Source organism: Raphanus sativus, chromosome 5 (genome assembly GCF_000801105.2).
Source record: "Raphanus sativus cultivar WK10039 chromosome 5, ASM80110v3, whole genome shotgun sequence".
Lineage (NCBI taxonomy): Eukaryota > Viridiplantae > Streptophyta > Magnoliopsida > Brassicales > Brassicaceae > Raphanus > Raphanus sativus.
The window spans coordinates 12,394,550-12,413,934 of NC_079515.1; the positions used below are offsets into that span (position 1 = coordinate 12,394,550).

At 33.1% G+C, this 19,385-nt stretch overlaps 4 protein-coding genes across 4 annotated transcripts in view; all 4 read right to left on the reverse strand.

The window, feature by feature from the left end:
* Window positions 1–1,315: 1,315 nt before the first annotated feature.
* Window positions 1,316–2,176, reverse strand: LOC108858230 (VIN3-like protein 1). Its single transcript, XM_018632185.2, has 2 exons — window positions 1,720–2,176; window positions 1,316–1,646 (listed from the first exon to the last, which is right to left on the reverse strand). Exons 1-2 carry the CDS (start codon window positions 2,079–2,081, stop codon window positions 1,316–1,318), a joined length of 693 nt encoding a protein of 230 aa, XP_018487687.2. The 5' UTR covers window positions 2,082–2,176.
* A 2,691-nt stretch (window positions 2,177–4,867) lies between these two features.
* LOC108858231 (histone H4-like) lies at window positions 4,868–6,897 on the reverse strand. Its single transcript, XM_018632186.2, has 7 exons — window positions 6,702–6,897; window positions 6,488–6,601; window positions 6,172–6,236; window positions 6,025–6,066; window positions 5,738–5,928; window positions 5,484–5,562; window positions 4,868–5,380 (listed from the first exon to the last, which is right to left on the reverse strand). The coding sequence occupies exons 5-7, from the start codon at window positions 5,747–5,749 to the stop codon at window positions 5,082–5,084; spliced, it is 390 nt and encodes a 129-aa protein (XP_018487688.1). The 5' UTR covers window positions 5,750–5,928; window positions 6,025–6,066; window positions 6,172–6,236; window positions 6,488–6,601; window positions 6,702–6,897; the 3' UTR covers window positions 4,868–5,081.
* Window positions 6,898–8,114: 1,217 nt separating this feature from the next.
* Window positions 8,115–8,868, reverse strand: LOC108858232 (nuclear transport factor 2). Its single transcript, XM_018632187.2, has one exon. It carries the CDS (start codon window positions 8,785–8,787, stop codon window positions 8,137–8,139), a length of 651 nt encoding a protein of 216 aa, XP_018487689.2. The 5' UTR covers window positions 8,788–8,868; the 3' UTR covers window positions 8,115–8,136.
* A 4,053-nt stretch (window positions 8,869–12,921) lies between these two features.
* LOC108856900 (uncharacterized) overlaps window positions 12,922–19,385 on the reverse strand; it is a 9,205-nt gene continuing 2,741 nt past the window's right edge. Inside the window, exons 2-12 of the mRNA XM_018630803.2 lie at window positions 15,297–15,717; window positions 15,142–15,215; window positions 14,887–15,046; window positions 14,767–14,791; window positions 14,593–14,682; window positions 14,331–14,502; window positions 14,155–14,228; window positions 13,847–13,916; window positions 13,533–13,759; window positions 13,373–13,446; window positions 12,922–13,274 (exon numbers count right to left, since the gene is read on the reverse strand). Of these exons, the coding sequence (XP_018486305.1) occupies window positions 13,213–13,274; window positions 13,373–13,446; window positions 13,533–13,759; window positions 13,847–13,916; window positions 14,155–14,228; window positions 14,331–14,502; window positions 14,593–14,682; window positions 14,767–14,791; window positions 14,887–15,046; window positions 15,142–15,215; window positions 15,297–15,504 (1,236 nt within the window). The 5' untranslated portion in view covers window positions 15,505–15,717 and the 3' untranslated portion in view covers window positions 12,922–13,212. The remainder of the gene's footprint in view (window positions 13,275–13,372; window positions 13,447–13,532; window positions 13,760–13,846; window positions 13,917–14,154; window positions 14,229–14,330; window positions 14,503–14,592; window positions 14,683–14,766; window positions 14,792–14,886; window positions 15,047–15,141; window positions 15,216–15,296; window positions 15,718–19,385) is intronic.

The following is a 19,385-nucleotide window of genomic DNA, read 5'->3' on the forward strand; positions in this document are numbered from 1 at the left end:
GCCACTTGCCAAAGATGATTGCATATCAACTAAGCTACCACTCCAAACCATGCATCCTATTCGTCCATCATAAGCATAAGCTGAGCAAGAACAGTTCTCTAAACATTGTTTAGGACAATCCTTCTCATCAGCTAGTGACCGTTCCGCAGAGGCTGGTACTATCCGACGACAGTAAAATGATTAGGGAATGTCATCTGCCGGATTCCATAACTAAATATTCGGAAAAACCATTGTCTCTGTGCGAATTATATTTTGGAGAGCATTACAAAAAGTGTAGCGTATTTGAACAATGTTCATACAGGTTTGCTTTAAAGGAATTAAAGGAGTGGCCATCTACGTACTCAAGTTCTTTGTCCAGGTTTAATAAATTTCAAAGTCTTTGTGTATAATGACGCTAAGATGTGTTCACTACTTGCTCTGTCTCGTGATGTACTCTAATTTTAGATTCACAGCTTGCTGATGATTTAAAGCTTGAGAAGATGAGATTTGCTAAAGTTTAACTTTTAGAAAATGTATAAATGCATTGACTCTTATCTTGCTTTTCGTTTCTAAGCTTAGTGGTGATTGTTTTTTTCGTTACTAAGCTTAGCTAAGAAGAAAATAACCATAAAATTTCTCCTACTTGATCAGGATCAGAGCTTACGGGTCAAACCTCTCCTACTTCATCTGATAGTCTCAGTTATTAGCTAGACTGGACTAGAAAATGGAAATGATGCATAAATCCATGATTGAACCAGAACCAAACAAACAACCAAAAATATGATTTGGATGCGAATCAAAATTTATAAAATTTTATCAAATAAAAAATAATAATTTTAAAACGTAATTTTCAAATATAAATATCAATAATCCCGCGCAACTGTGAGGGTTAGAATCTAGTATTTTATTAAAGATTAAACAAGAACTAATCGACAATTGACCTTAATCTCTTTCTCCTACCATCCACTGAGTTACCACGGCTCCGCTGAAAAATATCAACGCTATGGGTAAAACATCCAGCGATAGAATGACCTAAAACCCCAGCTCTTGTGTAAGATACAACACGGAATATGTACTCCTTGCAAGGCTCAAGGTCATATGACAATATCTTCATCGTCTGTGCTTGTACTCTACTCCAATCAATGTCAAACTGATCGTCAGGCGTCTCTCCTTTCTTGAAACACCATAACCTATAACCCTTCACACGGCGTTCTTCAGCACTAGGATACTCAATCAAACGAAGGATCACTTCTCTAGGCCCAACATCTTCAAAATCAAACCTGCATGCAGCAGGAATCAATTCTGCAATACAAAATTTATATCATCATTCCCCCTTTCAGACAACATATAACAAAGATGTCTCAAAATTGAAACCTCTGGCTACATTGGTTGACCAATACTCTGCCCTTCTGATAGCAAAACTGCTGAGTTCTTGCACCTGCATTGCAAATGGAAGCCGACTAACAATGCCACGGTTAGTTCTCGCAGAAGGCCCGTCAAGAGGACCAACTTCAGCTTCCAGCTTAAACTTAGCATCTTTAACAATCTCATGTAGCTCAGAAAAACGACTAGTCCCATTGAGAAGCCGGTAGCTCAACTCTATCCTGTAAGATAGAACATCTATCCTTCGTGCATCCTTTGCTGCCACAAGCTGCTTCTTCCAACACCTTCATAGAAAATAATATATCAGAACTTTGATATATATATATTACTATGTCTCCTCAAAAGAAAAAAACTTACCCAAGAATGTCAGAAACTTTGCCGCAAGAGTAGCAACAGAAATATCCATCAACCTTCATCAGGTTCCCACTAGCATTAACCCAGACCATGTCTTTTCGAAGCGCACACTCGACATGGCACGACAAGCCACAGAACTCGACGTCGTTTGGTTTCCCGGACTCACAAATCAACCAAAGGGTTGGGTCTTTGTTCTTATCGAAAGCATGGCACATGCAACAAGAACACCTCTTGCAATAAGAATCATCTAAAGGCACGATAACTCTACAAGACGCGTTGTTGCAGATCCATGAGTTCGAAATATCATAGTCGGCTTCTTGTTGCTGGTTCTTGCGGGATTGCGAGATCTCCCTTTTCGTATCCATTTTGCGAAATGAAAGTGTTGTTGTGGTTCTTGGTTCTTATCTTTATTATATAATAGGGTTCCATAGTTGTTCTCTTGACCGACCACCTCAAAAACATTGAACTTGTATATCACAATTAATACTAGAGCAAAAGTCTAGATCTTTGGTCCTATTATCCCCATAAAATTGATTGATTTTCTAGCTTAAGTAGAATTTCCGAGATCTTATACTAATTTTAGGCATTTTGATGATCTTTTCATAATCAGTTATTTATGACTCTTTGAAATCATTTGTCAATATTCATCACAATCATTTTAAAGTAGTTATCATATTATTTTGGTGATTTTAGATGGTCAAAACAATTTTTGAAGAATTTGAATTGACATCTATGGAATAGAAAAACACTATAGAATCAAGAGATTCATTCAGGAGATCGTCAAAGCCAAATGTTGCAGTTTGAACTTGACCATCAAAGAATATTTTTTTAGAATTCGTATTTGATATAGTATATTTGGTATTAGAGATCTGTTATAAAAAATTATTTTAAGAATATGTATTACATATTCGAGTTTCATCAAAAAGTGATAGTGAGATACAAGATGGAACTCTGTTTTAATCAATTACATAAAAATAAAAGAATATAGAAAGTTATAATCTACACCAAAAACATTATTTTAAGTTATGTGAGGAGGGCTTGGAAACTAAATGTATCAGTTTTGACTTTGCAGATAAAAGAAACTTTCTGAGAATTCATATTGTATATACTATATATGGTATCAGAATACAGAACATCCAAATATATTATTAACAAAATATTTTGATTTTCTTGCCAAAGTATAATTTTAGAGATTTTATACTTATTTTAGGCATTTTATAATTATTTTAAAGTTCAATTGTCTATAATTATTTTTGAAATAATTTTCAAGTAATTATAATAATTTGCTAGTAGTAACCATTAAAAATTGCAATGCACAATTTACCTGCTACACTATACAGAAACTATATTAAAAATATTTGCATCCAGGTGCTGTTGAACAAGTTTCATAAATTCCCCAATACCTGGAACATATTCTTCTGTAAGCAAATTAGTGTTGAGATCCAAATGAGGTATATCCATCCACGAAGGAAAGTAATCTTTAGAAGACATGATTTTTTCGGATTTCTTGTGATAAGAGAGAGTGAAGAGAGAATGAGGAGTGAATGAGATGAATGAGGAGAGCTTTCATTTATAGGAAAATGCTTACGGCAATTCGACGCCATTCCGACAACTTTGAAAAGATTCGTCGGAATTCTGTCGGATTTTTTGAAATGTCTAACGGCTATAAATGGACATATTCTCTCTCGCTAACGGTCAAATGATTTCTCGTTTTTTCGTCGGTATTTTCCGACCTAATTCCGACAACTATAACAGTTATATTTTTTGTCGGACCATCGTCGGTTTTTTCGTCGGAAAATTCTGACGAATCACTTTCGTCGGAATTTTGTCGGACTTTTCCGATGACATACCGACGAAAAATTGTTTTTAGGTTTCGTCGGTATGTCATCGGAATGTGGTCAGAAAAGTCCGACGACGTCCTTGTCCGTCAGAATGGTCATCAGAATTTGCCTAGTTTTCTTGTAGTGAAACTCACCATGGTTGCAATGATATCCTTCTTTGAATGAGCCTATATGGCTGCTGGCTCCAATGTAACTTGTATGGTTGATCTCATGAGTTTGTGGTCCAGCTACTGACTTCAGGTACTTATCAATAAGCCTTTTATGAAAGCTACTCTTTCTTTTAAGTTTTGTTTTTAGATTAGAGAGAAAAGAAGAACTCCTTCAGAGTTTTCCTGGAATTCCTATTGTTTTTTTGTTTATGATATCTATTCATTCTATGATTATGTTTTCATTTATTACGTCTGAATAGATAATTTATTAAATTAATGTTTTATAGGTTTGGATGAACTTCTGAAATATATAATTGTTAGAATATTATATTGCATACTAGGGGCTAACCCGCCCTACGGGCGGGTATGTGAATGAATGTAAAATATATAAATATCTCAAATTTTAATGAATATTGAAAACAATAAGTGTACTCTTGTAACATTAATTTTTTTACTATATTTTTTAGATATCATAAGTATATCTCAATTTTTTTAAATATCATGAAACATAATTGTTTTATATATTTTAACTATGATAGGAAATGGAGAATTTGCAAGTATTAGGTTAAAATGCAAAATTTAATTCTTAACAATTTTTGTGTCATTGAATTTATTGATATTTTACTTTATTTTTTATTTTTATTATTTATTTAAACATGTGAAAAGAAATATTAATTACCCCAAGTATTTGGTCCACGCGTATCTATACCTTACTTGTTGGTCAAGTTTTTAAGAATTTTGTAAGTTTTTGTTGTGTGTTAGTTAACTGCAAGTGATGCGTATGATAATGATGTACGCTTTTTAGAAATGCTTTGTGCGAGGAGTTGATTGCAAGAGCTAAACATAAAGAAGAATTATATGTGTCATGTGTGAGTGAGCTTGTTTGTTTCCGAAGCTGTTTTTAGTATAGAGTGAATTTGATTTGCGAGAACAGTTTGAACTGGAGAAGTGTATGGTTAAGATATACAAATACGTTAGCATACATTACCAACTGATCATACGTCTGATTTATTTCCTCCCATGTCTTTGATCAGAAAGATAAAAGGCAAACATCTTGAAGGACCTCTCTTGCCCACCACACCACCATAATTCTTTTGGTCTTAGAGATAATAACGTTGTGAGGATACTCAGTAGATAGATTGTTTCCGCTACGTATATCAATTCCACGGGTTAACTTTTGCATAAATTCAAAAAGAATTACAGGTTACAGAGTTCTGTCTGTAAATAAACCCAAGTTCTAGAGAAAACAAAAAACTTTAACTCTCCCCTCAGAGCTCTTGTTGACATGATCATACATTACCTTACACAAATACCTACGGCAATCCTTATCACCATTATACCTAAGAACTTCAAGTTTTGGAGTGAACCTGTTTATCTAAAACCGGCCGAACCCATAAAGAGTGCAACCTTGCCTCTTCAAAGCGTAAACAACATCCATCGCCGTAACCGTCTTCCTCCTCGCTTGCTCCGTGTAAGTCACGGCGTCTCTAATCACGTTCTCGAGAAAGATCTTCAAAACCCCTCTCGTCTCTTCGTAGATCAACCCGCTGATCCTCTTCACTCCTCCTCTGCAAGCGAGACGCCTGATCGCAGGCTTGGTGATTCCTTGGATGTTGTCTCTCAGGACCTTCCTTGACACCAAACCATCTGTTACGCTCAAAGGACAAAGCACAACTGCCAATACCAAGACATAACATTAAATAATACAGCATCAGAACTTGATGAAAATTCAGATAGCTCAAGAACTTGCTGCATATGAGAAGCAGATCTCACTCACGAAATGGTCCTCGCAATCCTTGATGAAACTTCAGATAGCTCAAGAAAGAAATTGCTTGTGGAGCCTGCCCCAATCTCATCTGCTCAAACCTTAGATTAGACTCAACACAGATTCAATCAAAAATAGAGCATTTCTAAAAAAAGAAAACGATGATGGTATCTCGTCTCATGCAATCAGGATCGAAAAATTGAACAAATCGGTTTCAATTTTTTGAGTTCCAGTTTGTATCCGAAGAACAAAGGGCGGAGAGTTACCGAGAACGACATTTACGCCAAGAATATATTTGTGTATAAGCCAAGAGACTCCTTTGACTTCGTGAGGCTTTAGGGTCGCCATGACTCTGAACTCTCTTAAATCGAGAGGAAAGTGGATCTCAGTTATATGCAATGGAACTGAAGTACACATCAACCATTAGATTACATGCAGGAGAGCCAGATGCATTCGACTGTGCCAAAGAGACAGAGAAGCAATTAGAAATCAAAGAAATAAAAAGATTTTACATTTTTGCATATAAGAAAAAGCTTAGAAACTGAGATAATACTGTTGTCCCAAAGCTGCAAAGGATCCAACAGTGCGAATAAGTCTTGATCCACAGCAAAACACGAAAACACGAAAACACAAAATCAGAATCTCAATATATATGAAGATTAAATCATATTGTGCTCACTAAGAAAAGAAGAAAACTAACCGGTCAGAGAAGTGGCGATGATTGACGGTGAAGGCGAAGAAGAGAATGGCTACTATCAAAGGTGCCTGCAAACCGTTAGCAAATACAAACAAAATCAACAAACGTATGCAATTTTTTTTTATTTTTTTTGGGCAACACGTATTCAAAATAATCTCTGAGGTGAAATAAAAAAAACTAATAATCAATCTGTGTGAAATAGATAATAATAGATTATTAAAAACACAAACTGACAAATACAATATCGATTCAACACAGCGCATGTGTGTGCAACATTCAATCGGTAAATTTAAAACAAAAGGCGGATCTAATACATAACCTTAGAATCAAGCAAGAGCAAGTCGACGCCCATGAATTCTCCACCACGGCGGACATTTCCGACCTCCCAGAAGCGGAACAAGCAGACTTCAACGGTGGAAGAGGAGCGGCCGGTCTGCAGATCGGAGAGGAGAACCAAAACGTTAGCCATAGTTTTTTTATCTGATTAGCTTAGAACGAATGAGAAGTAGTTTCTGGAAAGAGGAAAATCATACCTTCTTTTAGTAGATTCCACCGCCTTGCACAACAAAAATATCGCGTTGAATCTACATCATGGTTGATTGATTAATGGGAGGGGGAGGGATTAAAGATGATTGATCGGTTACTGGTATCACGCAAGGAAGGAGACGAAAGATCAGCTGCTCAATGGAAGTCGCCATTAGCCTAATGTAAAACGCATCGTTCATCACGAAGTTGGTGATTAAAGTACGTCACGGGCTACACAGCAAAACGGCCCAGTAACGAAAACAATCAGGCGAAGCCCGCAATTATTTACACGCTGCGTTTAAAAAAATCAACACGTGTCGGCTTTTCATCACCCTATTTGATGAGGTGGCAAGAGGAGAAGAGAGACACCTTTTCTTTATAGTAATAGATTTCATAAGATTGTTTTTACTGCTTATTTCTATAGTAATTAACTAAGAACTTGATCATATGATAATTTAGACACGCGAGAGCATGATCTGATCCTGCTAAGCTAGGTTTATAAATACAACAAGAGCTAGTTTATTGAAACTCACCATGGTTGCAACGATATCCAACTCTTGTATGCGAACTCTACATCTAGGTCTGGAGTTCGATTCCCAGACTATGCAATTTACTGCAAGTTATCTCAAATCCAAATTTCAAGTCCCGGAGACAGTGCGATTTATTAGGCAGCTATGCAGATTATAGAAGGAAAGATTACAAGGGATCTTTAACATGGTGCAATTAAATCTGGTCAGGCGTGGATCTTCTTAGGTCGGCTCAGATGATGCAGTTAGATGTAGATCTTAATAAAACATATAGTATTGTTAGTTGTCGAATCGTCTATGTAATATTCCTAATAATTATAATATAATAATAAATCAGCGCTAATTATACTATGAATTCGCATACAAGAGTTGGAATTCTAATGATTTAGACATCTGATTAGACTCACAAGGAGAGTCTTGCTTCTATGTTCAAAACCTTAGCATATATAGATTTGAATTATGATAACCTAAATGAAACCGAGTCTAGCACATTTCCCATCTGTTTCACATTCTTTGTTATTTATTATTTTATATTTTGTCTAGTCTAATCAATAATCTAAAGTTTATAGTGTGATCCATGTTCCATGCGTATTCAATTCTAACTACTGCAATCGATCTCTTATTTTTAAATATCACATATATTTATAATATAAAAATATACTAAAACTTAATGATAACTTAATGAAATTAGTTATTTAGTGTTTATCAAATTTATTATAAACATTTAACTATAGTCAGCACAATTTTATTAAAACAACATTTATTTATATAAATTTCCATGTTTTAAATAATTTTTATTTGACTTTTATCAATACATTTATTGATAAAAAGTTTCATGAATAAAAATATTTTTATAAATACTTATATCATGAAAAAAATTACATATATGTTTGCATACAAACACAAATCAAAGAAATTAATATGATGAAAAATAATTGAAAAATTGTTCCGCATATTGCATAAGATAATGGCCTGTTTGGTCGCTTGTCCTCTCGATCGGTTCTGTTGTGTTCGGAATTTTTCCACTAAGCGAAACTGAGCTCCCTATATTTGTTAGTTCGTCAGGAAGTGGCAATCGCGAAGCTACCGGTTCAGGCTCTGACTTTGGCTCAGTCTCTGACTTTGACTCGATCTCAGTTGAAAAACACGCCTGGGTCTCTGTCTGCCCCTTTTTAAACCTGAAAATATCGTTAACGACACATAAGCCGTTGTCTTGTTGAGCCAGAAGAAACGTTTGACTAAACTTGTTCCTCACGTTATCCTTCTTCCTAGTCAAGTGTCCATTGACGAACACAATAATACGACCATGTTCCATTGGATATGGTACACCAAGTGAAGTTTCAATCTTAGCCGTGAAATCTTCAAATTTCACAGCCAGAAACTCATCTTTCACGTCTTTCCTAGTCCAAACAGTTTTCTTGACATGGGTTAACGGACCAAGTCGGTTAAATAAACAAGAATCTTTATAAAACATATGAAGAAACTGAGGTGATTCATTAAGAGTATGATAGTATTGCTTCACAAAGGCACGACTAACGATCTCTTCACTAGTCATCTCCGCAGACATCTCGGGACTCGGGGAGATCTAAAATTAGAAGTTTCAAACTAGATTTCGAAAACGAAGTATTGCTTCACAAAGGCAAGATGATGAAGATGAATGGGTTTTTTTAGCCTGACATCTCCACCATATATAGTGACGATGACTTAATCAATCTAACTAAATATCCTAATCATTCTCGCCTTTTAAATCCTAAATCATAAAGGAGAGTGGAAATAAGACTTATTCTAGGTTTATCAACCAATAGAAATCAGTTATTTCACAGTCGATATCTTAAAAAAAAGTAAACCAAATATTGTCAAGTTATATTATATTTTAAAAATAAAAGTTAAAAAATAAATAAAAATTGTAATATATGCTAACAAATATTTTAACGCCGCCATCAAAACACTAAACCCTAAACTCTAAATCATGAACTCTTGAGTAAACCCTAAACCTTTGAATAAAGCATAAACCCTAAATTAAAAACACTAAACACCAAATTTTAAAAATACTAAATCTTTAATCCTAAAAAGAGTTTAGAGATTATGATTAAAGGTTTAGTATTTTTTTTTGTTGAAATTTTAAATTGATATCAACAAAGAAAAAACTACAGGCAACCAAGGTTTATGTTTTTAGGATGAAAGAAAGAAAGATCTAAAAACAGTATACTTGTTTGAAAAACACAAGGGCCAGCCTTAGGTATGACCCGGCCTGCTGAACCAACGCTGCATCATGGTGCTGTAGAGAGCTGGGTCCTTCCTTCTCAGTGAGGAGATCATGGTTTAGTATTTTTAAGATTTGGTGCTTTAGTGTTAAGTGTTTTTGATTTAGAGTTAGGATTATCTTAGGGTTTAGGGTTTACCCAAAAGAGTTTAAGGTTTAGAGTTTAGGATTTAGGGTTTAGGGTATAATAATTCGATGACGGCGTTAAAATATTAAAAAAATTATTTTGCATATACTAGGATTTGAGTTTAGAGTTTAGGATTATTTATGGGTTTAGGGTATACCCAAAAATTTAGGATTTAGGGTTTAATAAATTATTTTGTGGTTTTTTTTCAGATTATGCGAACTGAACAAGATGAACAAACAATTTTTATAGGTTTTGATTTATGAATGCAAAAATAAATAGAACTAAAAACGAATGCAAATGAAAAGAGACAAGGATAGATAAGACCTGATGCTGAAGGAACTTCAGCTCTACAAGAAATGATGTAAGCCTAAGTTATCAAAGGCTCACAAATATCTTGGATCAAAGTGATTGACGATCCAACAAGAGGGATGGTTTGTACAATCGATTTAATCGACCTTAAAACCGGTTGGATGGAAGAAATGATGATAATAATGAATAGAACGGTTTGTTGACTGATTCCACAATCAACCATGAAGGAGAAAACTTAAATCCACAAGCAGTCTCAATCGCCAATCAAAGAGTCTAGTTATTCCCCACAAGACTGAATGACCAAATTCACACAAAGAAACAAAGACTTTGGAAAAAAGAAATTAAGAAGTTTATTAATTTTAGGTAAAAAATTTGTGCCATACAATGAGAGAACTAATGAGCATATATAATGCTCAGTACAATGATCTAAAAAGCTAAGAAAAATGGAAACATGCTGAATTAAAGAAAAACTAGCCTTTAGGCATGAATGATAGAATCTTAGTCAAAATGGGAAATGTGTTGAGCTGCTTGTATCTGGACAACCTTGGGAAGATCCTAGGAGCCTTGGGGAGCTTCTGGTTGATGAAACAAATCACCAAATCACAGCCAAGATTGAGGAAAACTAGCTGTTGGGATTTAAAGAAAATCGGCTCCAAAAATGGCAAGTTGAGATGGTGAAATAATCTAGCTGATCTAGTGAGGTTTAGTGGATTGTATAAACTCTCCAAGTGATCTTAGATGTATGAATGATCTCATGGCTTCCACACGTGAGTTTGAGTTGCACACACCTTAAGCAAAGAATTACTTTCCTTAAATAGAACCAGCTCGGAGGCAGTGTAGGTCACCTGACTTGTAAATGCCATATTTTCTAGAGTTTTTTTTGGGTTCACCCTATAGGGTGGAACCTCTAAATTCAACAATCAGCAGGATTTTGTTATTTCATGTTGAATATGTTTTAAGAAGGAGATAAAATATTCTCAAAGTTATATTATGTTTTTAAAGTAAAAAGAAAATAATAATAATAATAATAATAATAATAATAATAATAATAATAATAATAATAATAATAATAATAATAATAATAATAATAATAATAGAGGCCAAAATTTTCTTTTTGAATATTTTTTTAACGCCGTCATCAAATTAAACCCTAAATCCAAAACATTAAATCCAAAACACTAAATCTTAAACCCTGTAAAAAGTCACTTAACGTCATCTTCGAATGTACTATTGGGGCATTAGGTTGAGTTGGTATTTCATGGAAAATCCATGGGTATTACCATACTCTTATCTGAAAATATGAATGCACTTTCTGTGGAATTCCAAAAATCAAAAAATGTTTAGCAGCCATTAAATTTGTCCAAACTTAAAAAGGACTATCACTAGTTGTTGCTCGCAAAGCGAACTGAGTCTATGGTACTTCTCACGAAACAATCTTGCAAGTACAGAATCTGGAAATTGGACCAATTTCCACAATTGTTTCAATAGCAAAGTTATACTCATGGATCTAACAAAATCTGAAGCCACCTTCTTCTTTCGGACTATACAGTTCTCCCATTTTCCCAATCCAGACCTCGTTTAGGCGGGTTCAAGCTCCACCAGAATCGTGCAATTGGCAAACATTCAATGGGAGTAGAAAGCTCGACACGTCGACATATGTGGGTAGGGCTAAAGCTATCAAATTTATAAAAATCTCCTTTCCTCCTTTAGTTAACCAGCGAGCTGACCATGGATTATATATTTAAGTTTATCATGTAGGAACGCAAATAATCTGCATCTTCTTAAATTAATAAAATAAATTTGTTAATTTATTTAATGAACTGATAAATTTAAATAAATTTCAAATAATTAACTATCAACAAAAGAAAATTATTTGACTTGTATTTTTTAGTTTTATATTTGTAAGGCACAATTGCAATTTTTTTTGAGAAAGTATATATATTCATACCAAATTTTTCAGAAAAATAAAATAAAAATTAATCATTACTCTATTTCAAAAATATTGACAAAAATAAATCATTGTTGTTAAAAAAAAATCATTGTAAAGAAAATTTACTTTATTGATTGATGTTTGAGTTATTAGTTATTAACATATTTAAAAATTTACCAAAATATGACTATTTATATAGAAAATTATACATGTCATCATCAAGTGATGTCATGTCACAATTTCTAAAAACCATATCATCTTTTTGGTGAAAATAAATAGTGCTAACATATAAGCAAATTACTTTTCAAATAATATGTACTAGGTATTTTGCCCGCACATGCGGGCATAAATTTCTTATAAATACTTATTAGTTTATGTCTTATTAATCTAAAACCAGCATAATAAATTATTATTTATGTTTTTAAATAGTTAAATCAAACATCAAAATATTTATATATGTCAAATACTTTTAATCAAAATATATACTTATTATTGTGTTAAGTTTTTTAAAACACTCATATCTTAGAGATAGTTTAGAAAATATATTTATATTTTTTGGTTGACTAATATTTAATAATAAATTGTTTTGTATCTTAATTTTTTTAAATTTTATAATAAAAATATTGTTTTCAGATAGGCACAAAAAAAGAATATATATAGAAGAATAATCTTTTTTTTTGATAATTCTAAAATATTATTTTGTAATCAACTATTTAATATAGCATATAACATATAAACTTTATATCATTAAAATAAATTAGTGAATAGTTAGAAACTAATAATAAATTAATAACCTATCTAAAAGTCTAAAACCTAATAAAAACATGACAAATAAGAAAAGCTAATACAACATATAAATTTAATATTAATAAAATAAAATTCGTTTTTATTTATATAGAATATTCATCAAGGCTATTATGTTAAATTAATGATAAATAATACATCAATGATAATTTAGCTTAAATTTAATAAAAATATGACAAATAAGCAAAATTACCTAAAATTATGGAGAACAGTAAGCAAAATCACTTCATAAATAATAGTATAGAAGGGCTGCACAAGCTATGTGGTGTGGTGATTCTAATTTGAAGGTCATAAATTTAATTATAAAACGATAATCATAATTATAATCTGTATCCACTTCCTATAACAATCTACTTACAAAGATTTGATTTCGAATCATCTCCAATCTTTAATCGTCTGATACTATTTTCCTACCAAACCCATGAGATTAAGAAAGATTAAACGTGTTTGCCTTCCATCCTGGCCGTAGGTGATTTAGTCGGGTTAATTCTATCCCACGTAAGGAGAGAAGAGATCAAAACGACCAAGAGTCTTTGTCGTGTCCTCCACAATCAATGTCTCATGTTCCACTTGCTCTTTGTCTTCTGCTCTTCAGCACGATTGGAGCCATCAGCATCCATACTGTAATACATGTCGTAAACAAAATATTAAAAACTGTCACCCAATCATGGAGTTTGAAGGATTATCATTCTAATTGTCTCTCAGTTGTTTGTACTTACTGTATACGCAAACCGCAACCCACTCGTTCACAATCCTCACCCAAGTACTCGTCCATCCCACGTCAATCGTCCACCTGAACCCAAACAAAGTTAGTATACGTAGAGTCTCAAGCTTGTACTGACGCTAGTATGAATAAGATTAATGTTGAAAAAACTTTACTTTTTCATGGGGTGATGAGTGTTCCAACCGATGAGTAGCATAGCGAAGTACATTGCTCCTGTCGCAAACACAAAATGGAAGAATCCATATCCATATGGAACACGATCTTCCTCCACTTCTTCTTCTTCTCCTTCACTATGCACATCTTTCTTGAATTGGAAACATTGAGAGTCTATTCCTGTTGAAAATGTGGCAATCACCATTGCCAATAACGCAACCACAAAGCTCTGCACAATATTATTCAAAATCAGTTTATTACTAATTTGGATGAGACAAAATAAAATAAAAAGTGTTGCGAGGTTGAGAGAAGTTACAATGATTGTAAGCCAGTCCGTTCTGTTTGAAGCTGCTGCTTTTCTGTTGCAGTTTTCTCCCACTGGTTCACTGCATAACATTATGTAGGGGAAAACCAAATTACTATTAAAGTTCTTCAAGCAAATAAAGAATGACTATAATATATCTTTACTAGTTGAAGTGTCTTATAAACTTGTATGCCTTTTAGGGTTTTTGATGCAGATTTTGAATTAGAAGTGGACTGGGCCAAGTAAATTTAGAGCGTTCATATGTTATATTTGATGTGGTTAATTAGCACAGGAAAATGAAATTTTAAATCATAACATACCTTCGAATGGCGCACCAGCAGATAAAGACAACATAGAGTCCCATAAGAGCCGGAGTTAAGTATCCAGCATTGACCTGTTGGTGTTGGCAATGACAAACAAATATTCATAACTTCAAACATCCAAAACACACACACATGACACAGCTATGGATAGTGATGGATCCAAAAAGACTTACTTTAGGATGGAGAGCGATGCTTGTCATGAGCTGGATGAGGAACAATGTCCAAGTTATGAAGAATATATTGAGAAGACATGAAGAATCCGGCGCGTACCATATGTACATCAAAATTACTCCAACTATACACATTGTGTATGAAGTTGTTGCTAGTAGCATCACACGGACATGGCTAGAAACATAACATAAAGAGTGTTGCTTGATTAGTAATAAACTGAAGAAGAAAAAAAAAACTAAATAGTTTTTGTAAATCAAAACTAACCATCTTTCTGCATCTTTTTGGGACTGATAGCACTCATTGAGCCATGTAATGAAACTGATCACACTAATTAGCTGTATGAGTAGAAATACCCTATAGAGAAACAACATACAATAAGATTGTGGATTCTCACATCATTATATAAATTATGAAAATTAGACTATAACAGTCTCTTACCCTGCACCAAAATGGGCAAGCTCTCCTGAAAATAAGACCAAACAAAAAAAATGTTTATAATTACTCGTAAACTGAACTAGAGAGAGTGGTAGAAGAGGAATCTTGCTCCTCAAGCCTTACCGTAAAGGAGAATAATGGTAGAAGGAAGCAAGAAAGGTATGATGGTTAAAGCAGGCCACATGATAAGCTTAGCAGACCACCATCCAGAATGCCATTTATCTCTTGATGAATGCGTTTTTGACGTGCCAAGTGTTGATAGAAACATTACGAAATAAAACAACTGAAGATTTAGAGTTAAGCATAAAACATTTTCGGATAAAAGTGTTGTAAGATGAACATATATATAGTATTTCAAGACTGATCAAGAAAGGATACAAAACATCCCAAGCTAACCCTTAAGACTCCTTCTGTCCCTAAACAGTTTTCTCCTTCTTTACAATTCTTGAATTCTGCAATTTAGAAAACTATGAGCATCGGTATTAACTTGTAAGACAAGGAACGAGATTGAAACCTGATATCTTGGTACGTACTTGTTACTTTATTTAAGGCACGCCGACCATAATCACGAGCAGCCCAAGCTAGTAGATTTGCGATGAGGAATATAAGACCGTATACATATCTAGCCATCCAGGGATTACATCCATTGCGGAACTGGTTAAACCATGATCCATTCTTGATAGTTTCATAGCTATCGTTTCTGCTGTTTCCGCTGTTGCTAGTGCTTGTACCGGTCTCCATAACTCCTTAAGTAAAATTTACGAGACTATCTCCTCTTCATCACATTAGAAGACCGAAGATTTCAAGAAACAAAACATTCCATGGGGAGGATTTTGCATCAGAATTCAGTTTCTTAAGACGGAAGAAATGATCAGAACGAGAAAGGCAATACAAGAACGAGAAATTCGCCCTGTTCTTGTCCTGGTCCGAGAGATTTCTTCTTCGGATCAAAACCTATGAAAAGAAACAATAAGCACTTGCCGGAAGAGAGACGGTAAAAAGAAGACAAAAGAATGAAGCAAAGGATGAGAATCCAATTCCATTATCAAAACGAGAATGAGGAACTTAAAAATCTATGACAAAACATGTTTGACATGAGAAACATCTGAAGTGTATCCACAAAAAAAAATATCACACAGAAGTCGTTTCTCAACAGAAAGCATCTCATGTCTTTTTTGTTCTGCCGACCTTGACAGAGAATACGTGTAGTGCAAGTAACCTTTTTTTATTTACCTAAACTAGAAAAGCAACTTTTATAGGCCTCAACGAGAAGCCACATTTGATGGCTCATGTTAGTCCAAGATTGGAACTTTGAACCTTAACCATGTGAATTATAAAGACCAAAAAGACAAAAAGAAATACCAAACTTAAAAAGCAGGCTAGGCTACAATATGAGGACACTCAAGATTCGGAAGACTTTAAACTCCCAAAGTAAAGATTTGGCAGAAACTAAAAACCATGAGAAAAGAAAGAACCTTTTTGATAGTAATCCCTAATACAAAAAGGAGAGGCGTGGATAAGCAAAGAAGCACCCAAAGAAACTTTGTTTGACAATGAAAGAAAAGATTAATAAGATCAAAAGATTAAAACGAAAACGAAAACGAATCAGATCTGATAGAGATATATGCAATGTGGACTCGGAAAGAAACGTGTTGGTACGGATACAAATGGGCAAACGAATATTTTCCTCTTACGAATATGAATGAGTCATGCTAATTAAGCAGCAACATCAGATACCCTTTATGGGCTGCACAGGTCCACTTAATGGAGTGGAGACACATTTCTCCACTAAAAACCATTTCAAGAAAGAGTGGGATCATTGATCAACTTCAGCTATCCACCCAAAAAAAAATCTAATAAAGAAAAACGTCATCTACAATGTTGACACTTGGGGATAACATATATTATCAAATCTCGAAAGTGCCATGTTATCGAGATTGATATTTCTTCTTTTGCTAAAATGTAAATGTCATTGCAAAGAATGAAGTTTTGGTTACAAATTAATGCAACCACAATTAGGAGTAGGCAAAATATCCGTAAATTTCGATTCGATCCGTTATTCGATCCAAAAAATCCAAATATCCATAACTTAACGAATCGAAACAAATAATAAAATCCAATATCCATCAAAGATGAAGCAAACCACAAATATTAATATTTTTAGAAACGGATATCCGATCCGTTATATACATATATATATTTACACATGTTTATAAAATTATATAATATATATTTTTTATATCTTTATATAAGTTTTATAATGTTTTTATTCACTAAAATTAATTATTTAGTTATTAAAAATTTTGAAAGTATGTAATTTTAAAAAAATTGTAATAAAATATTATTATTTTATTTCATATTTTCTTCTTTTTCTTTTATTTTTATTTATTTTTTAATTTTAATTATTTTTCTACGGATCGAATCAGATATCTGGCAAAAGTTCAGATATTCACGGATATCCGCAACATCGAATATCCGAAAAGTTACGGATCAGATTAAATCGAAAAATCGAATAATTGTAGAGAACGGATCAGATCACGGATATCCATAAAACTCTGGATATCCGCTTCGTGCCCACTCTTAACCACAATCTGCTTTTCAGAAATTCTAACGTAAAACGCTAAACCACAAAGAGATTAATTTCAATCTTGAAACCCAGAAAATATAGTCACGTTCTGTTACGTCAATATCTTTTCTTTTTTTTGGACAAAAATATGTACTGTTAAGTGAATATCATAATACTAGGTAGTTACCCGCGCCTTGCGCAGGATGAGATGGTTAGATCAGCAATTTTTCGAAAATATTAGAAAATATATATATATATATATATATAGTTTGGAATTGGGTTTTGTGTGTTTTTTTGTGTTTAATCTCGGTGGTGCTGATTTTACGGTATAGACGTCACTGAGATAGAAACATATGTAAATCCTTTACTTTAGTGACATGTAAAAATTTACTGGAATATAAGAGTAAACACAAAACATGTTACCTGGCAACTGCGAAAGCATGTAATCATTTATTTTATCAACTTCATCATTTGTGGGAGTAAGAATGGGTCGATGTCTATACAAATCCTTAACTGTTGAGGTTTGAAAAGCTTGTCCATAAACCTCTTTTTCCATAGTCTCAATAGTTTATACATATCACCAGTGTGATTTATCTTACTCTGATTCATTTGCAAGAACTTGCATATAAAGATATAATTATTATTATACAATTTGATTTTCATATGAATGATTTTTGTATAATAACATACCTTCCTCATAGGTCATTGACTTCAAACATGTAAGGATTCCACAGAACTTGGTTGTATTCTTTGAACCATGTAAGAAGAACTGATTTTGTGTATAATATCTAATTCGAGTAAGATAAATATTATTATTATCTAATCAAATTATATGTACGTAAATATTTGTGTAATCACACTCTTTGCATAGGTTCTATGTATAAATATTATAAATATATAATCAAATTCTTATGTATGTAAATTTTTGTGTAATCAAACTTGTTCTATATTTCTTTATTTGTATCTTACTCTCGAACTCATTTTGTTTATCTCTCTATGGCTCTTTCTCTCTATGGCTCTCTCTCTATGGCTCTCTCTCTCTCTCTCTCTCTCTCTCTCTCTCTCTCTCTCTCTCTCTCTCTCTCTTTCTCTCTCTCTCACAGATTTTATCAGTATTGATGAGTGTTTAAAAAAATAAGATTAAGATTTTAACATATTTTTATTTTAAACATACGAATCGTATTAATGCCCGCACACGGGCATTAATACGATTCTTATGTTTTATGTATAAATATTATTAATATCTAATCAAATGTTTGATGTATTATTAAAACTAAATTTGTTCTTCAGATGTTTTATGTATTATTAATATAAATATGTATTATTCAAATACGATTCATATGTTTTATGTATTACTAAAACTAAATTTGTTCTCCATTCAGTCTTTGTGGTTCAAAACTATAAGCATTTTAGACATTACTTAATTCAATATAGTTTGAGGTTTAAATTATTATCTCTCTCTCTCTCTCTCTCTCTCTCTCTCTCTCTCTCTCTCTCTCTCTCTCTCTCTCTCTCTCTCTCTCTCTCTCTCTCTCTCTCTCTTGGTATCCCCCTCATCGTAAACCCTTTTTTTTAGAAATATAAAAATGTAAACATTCTTTTAATTCATCGATTATCTTTTAACTACCACAATTTTGTTTTATATGGGAATGTTTCCTAGTTTAATATTTTATCATGAATTTTCTTGGGTGAATTACCAACTAATCATAGTTTGCCAATTAATGTACAGTTTTATAAAATTTAAATAATAAAATAATAATAATTTGTGTTAAGTTTTAAAATAAATGAAAAATATTAGTAGCTGCCAAAAAGATGAATTTTTTTAACAATTTTAAAACCGTCACAAAAGAGTAAATCATAAAAATTAAACACTATACCCTAAACCCTTGGACAAAACTTAAATCCTTGGTAAAAATCCAAACACTAAACCCTAAATTCTTGGATATACCCTAAACCCTTGGGTAAATCTTAAACACTAAACTGTAAAATCTTGGATATACCCTAAACACTAAATCTCTCTCTCTCTCTCTCTCTCTCTCTCTCTCTCTCTCTCTTC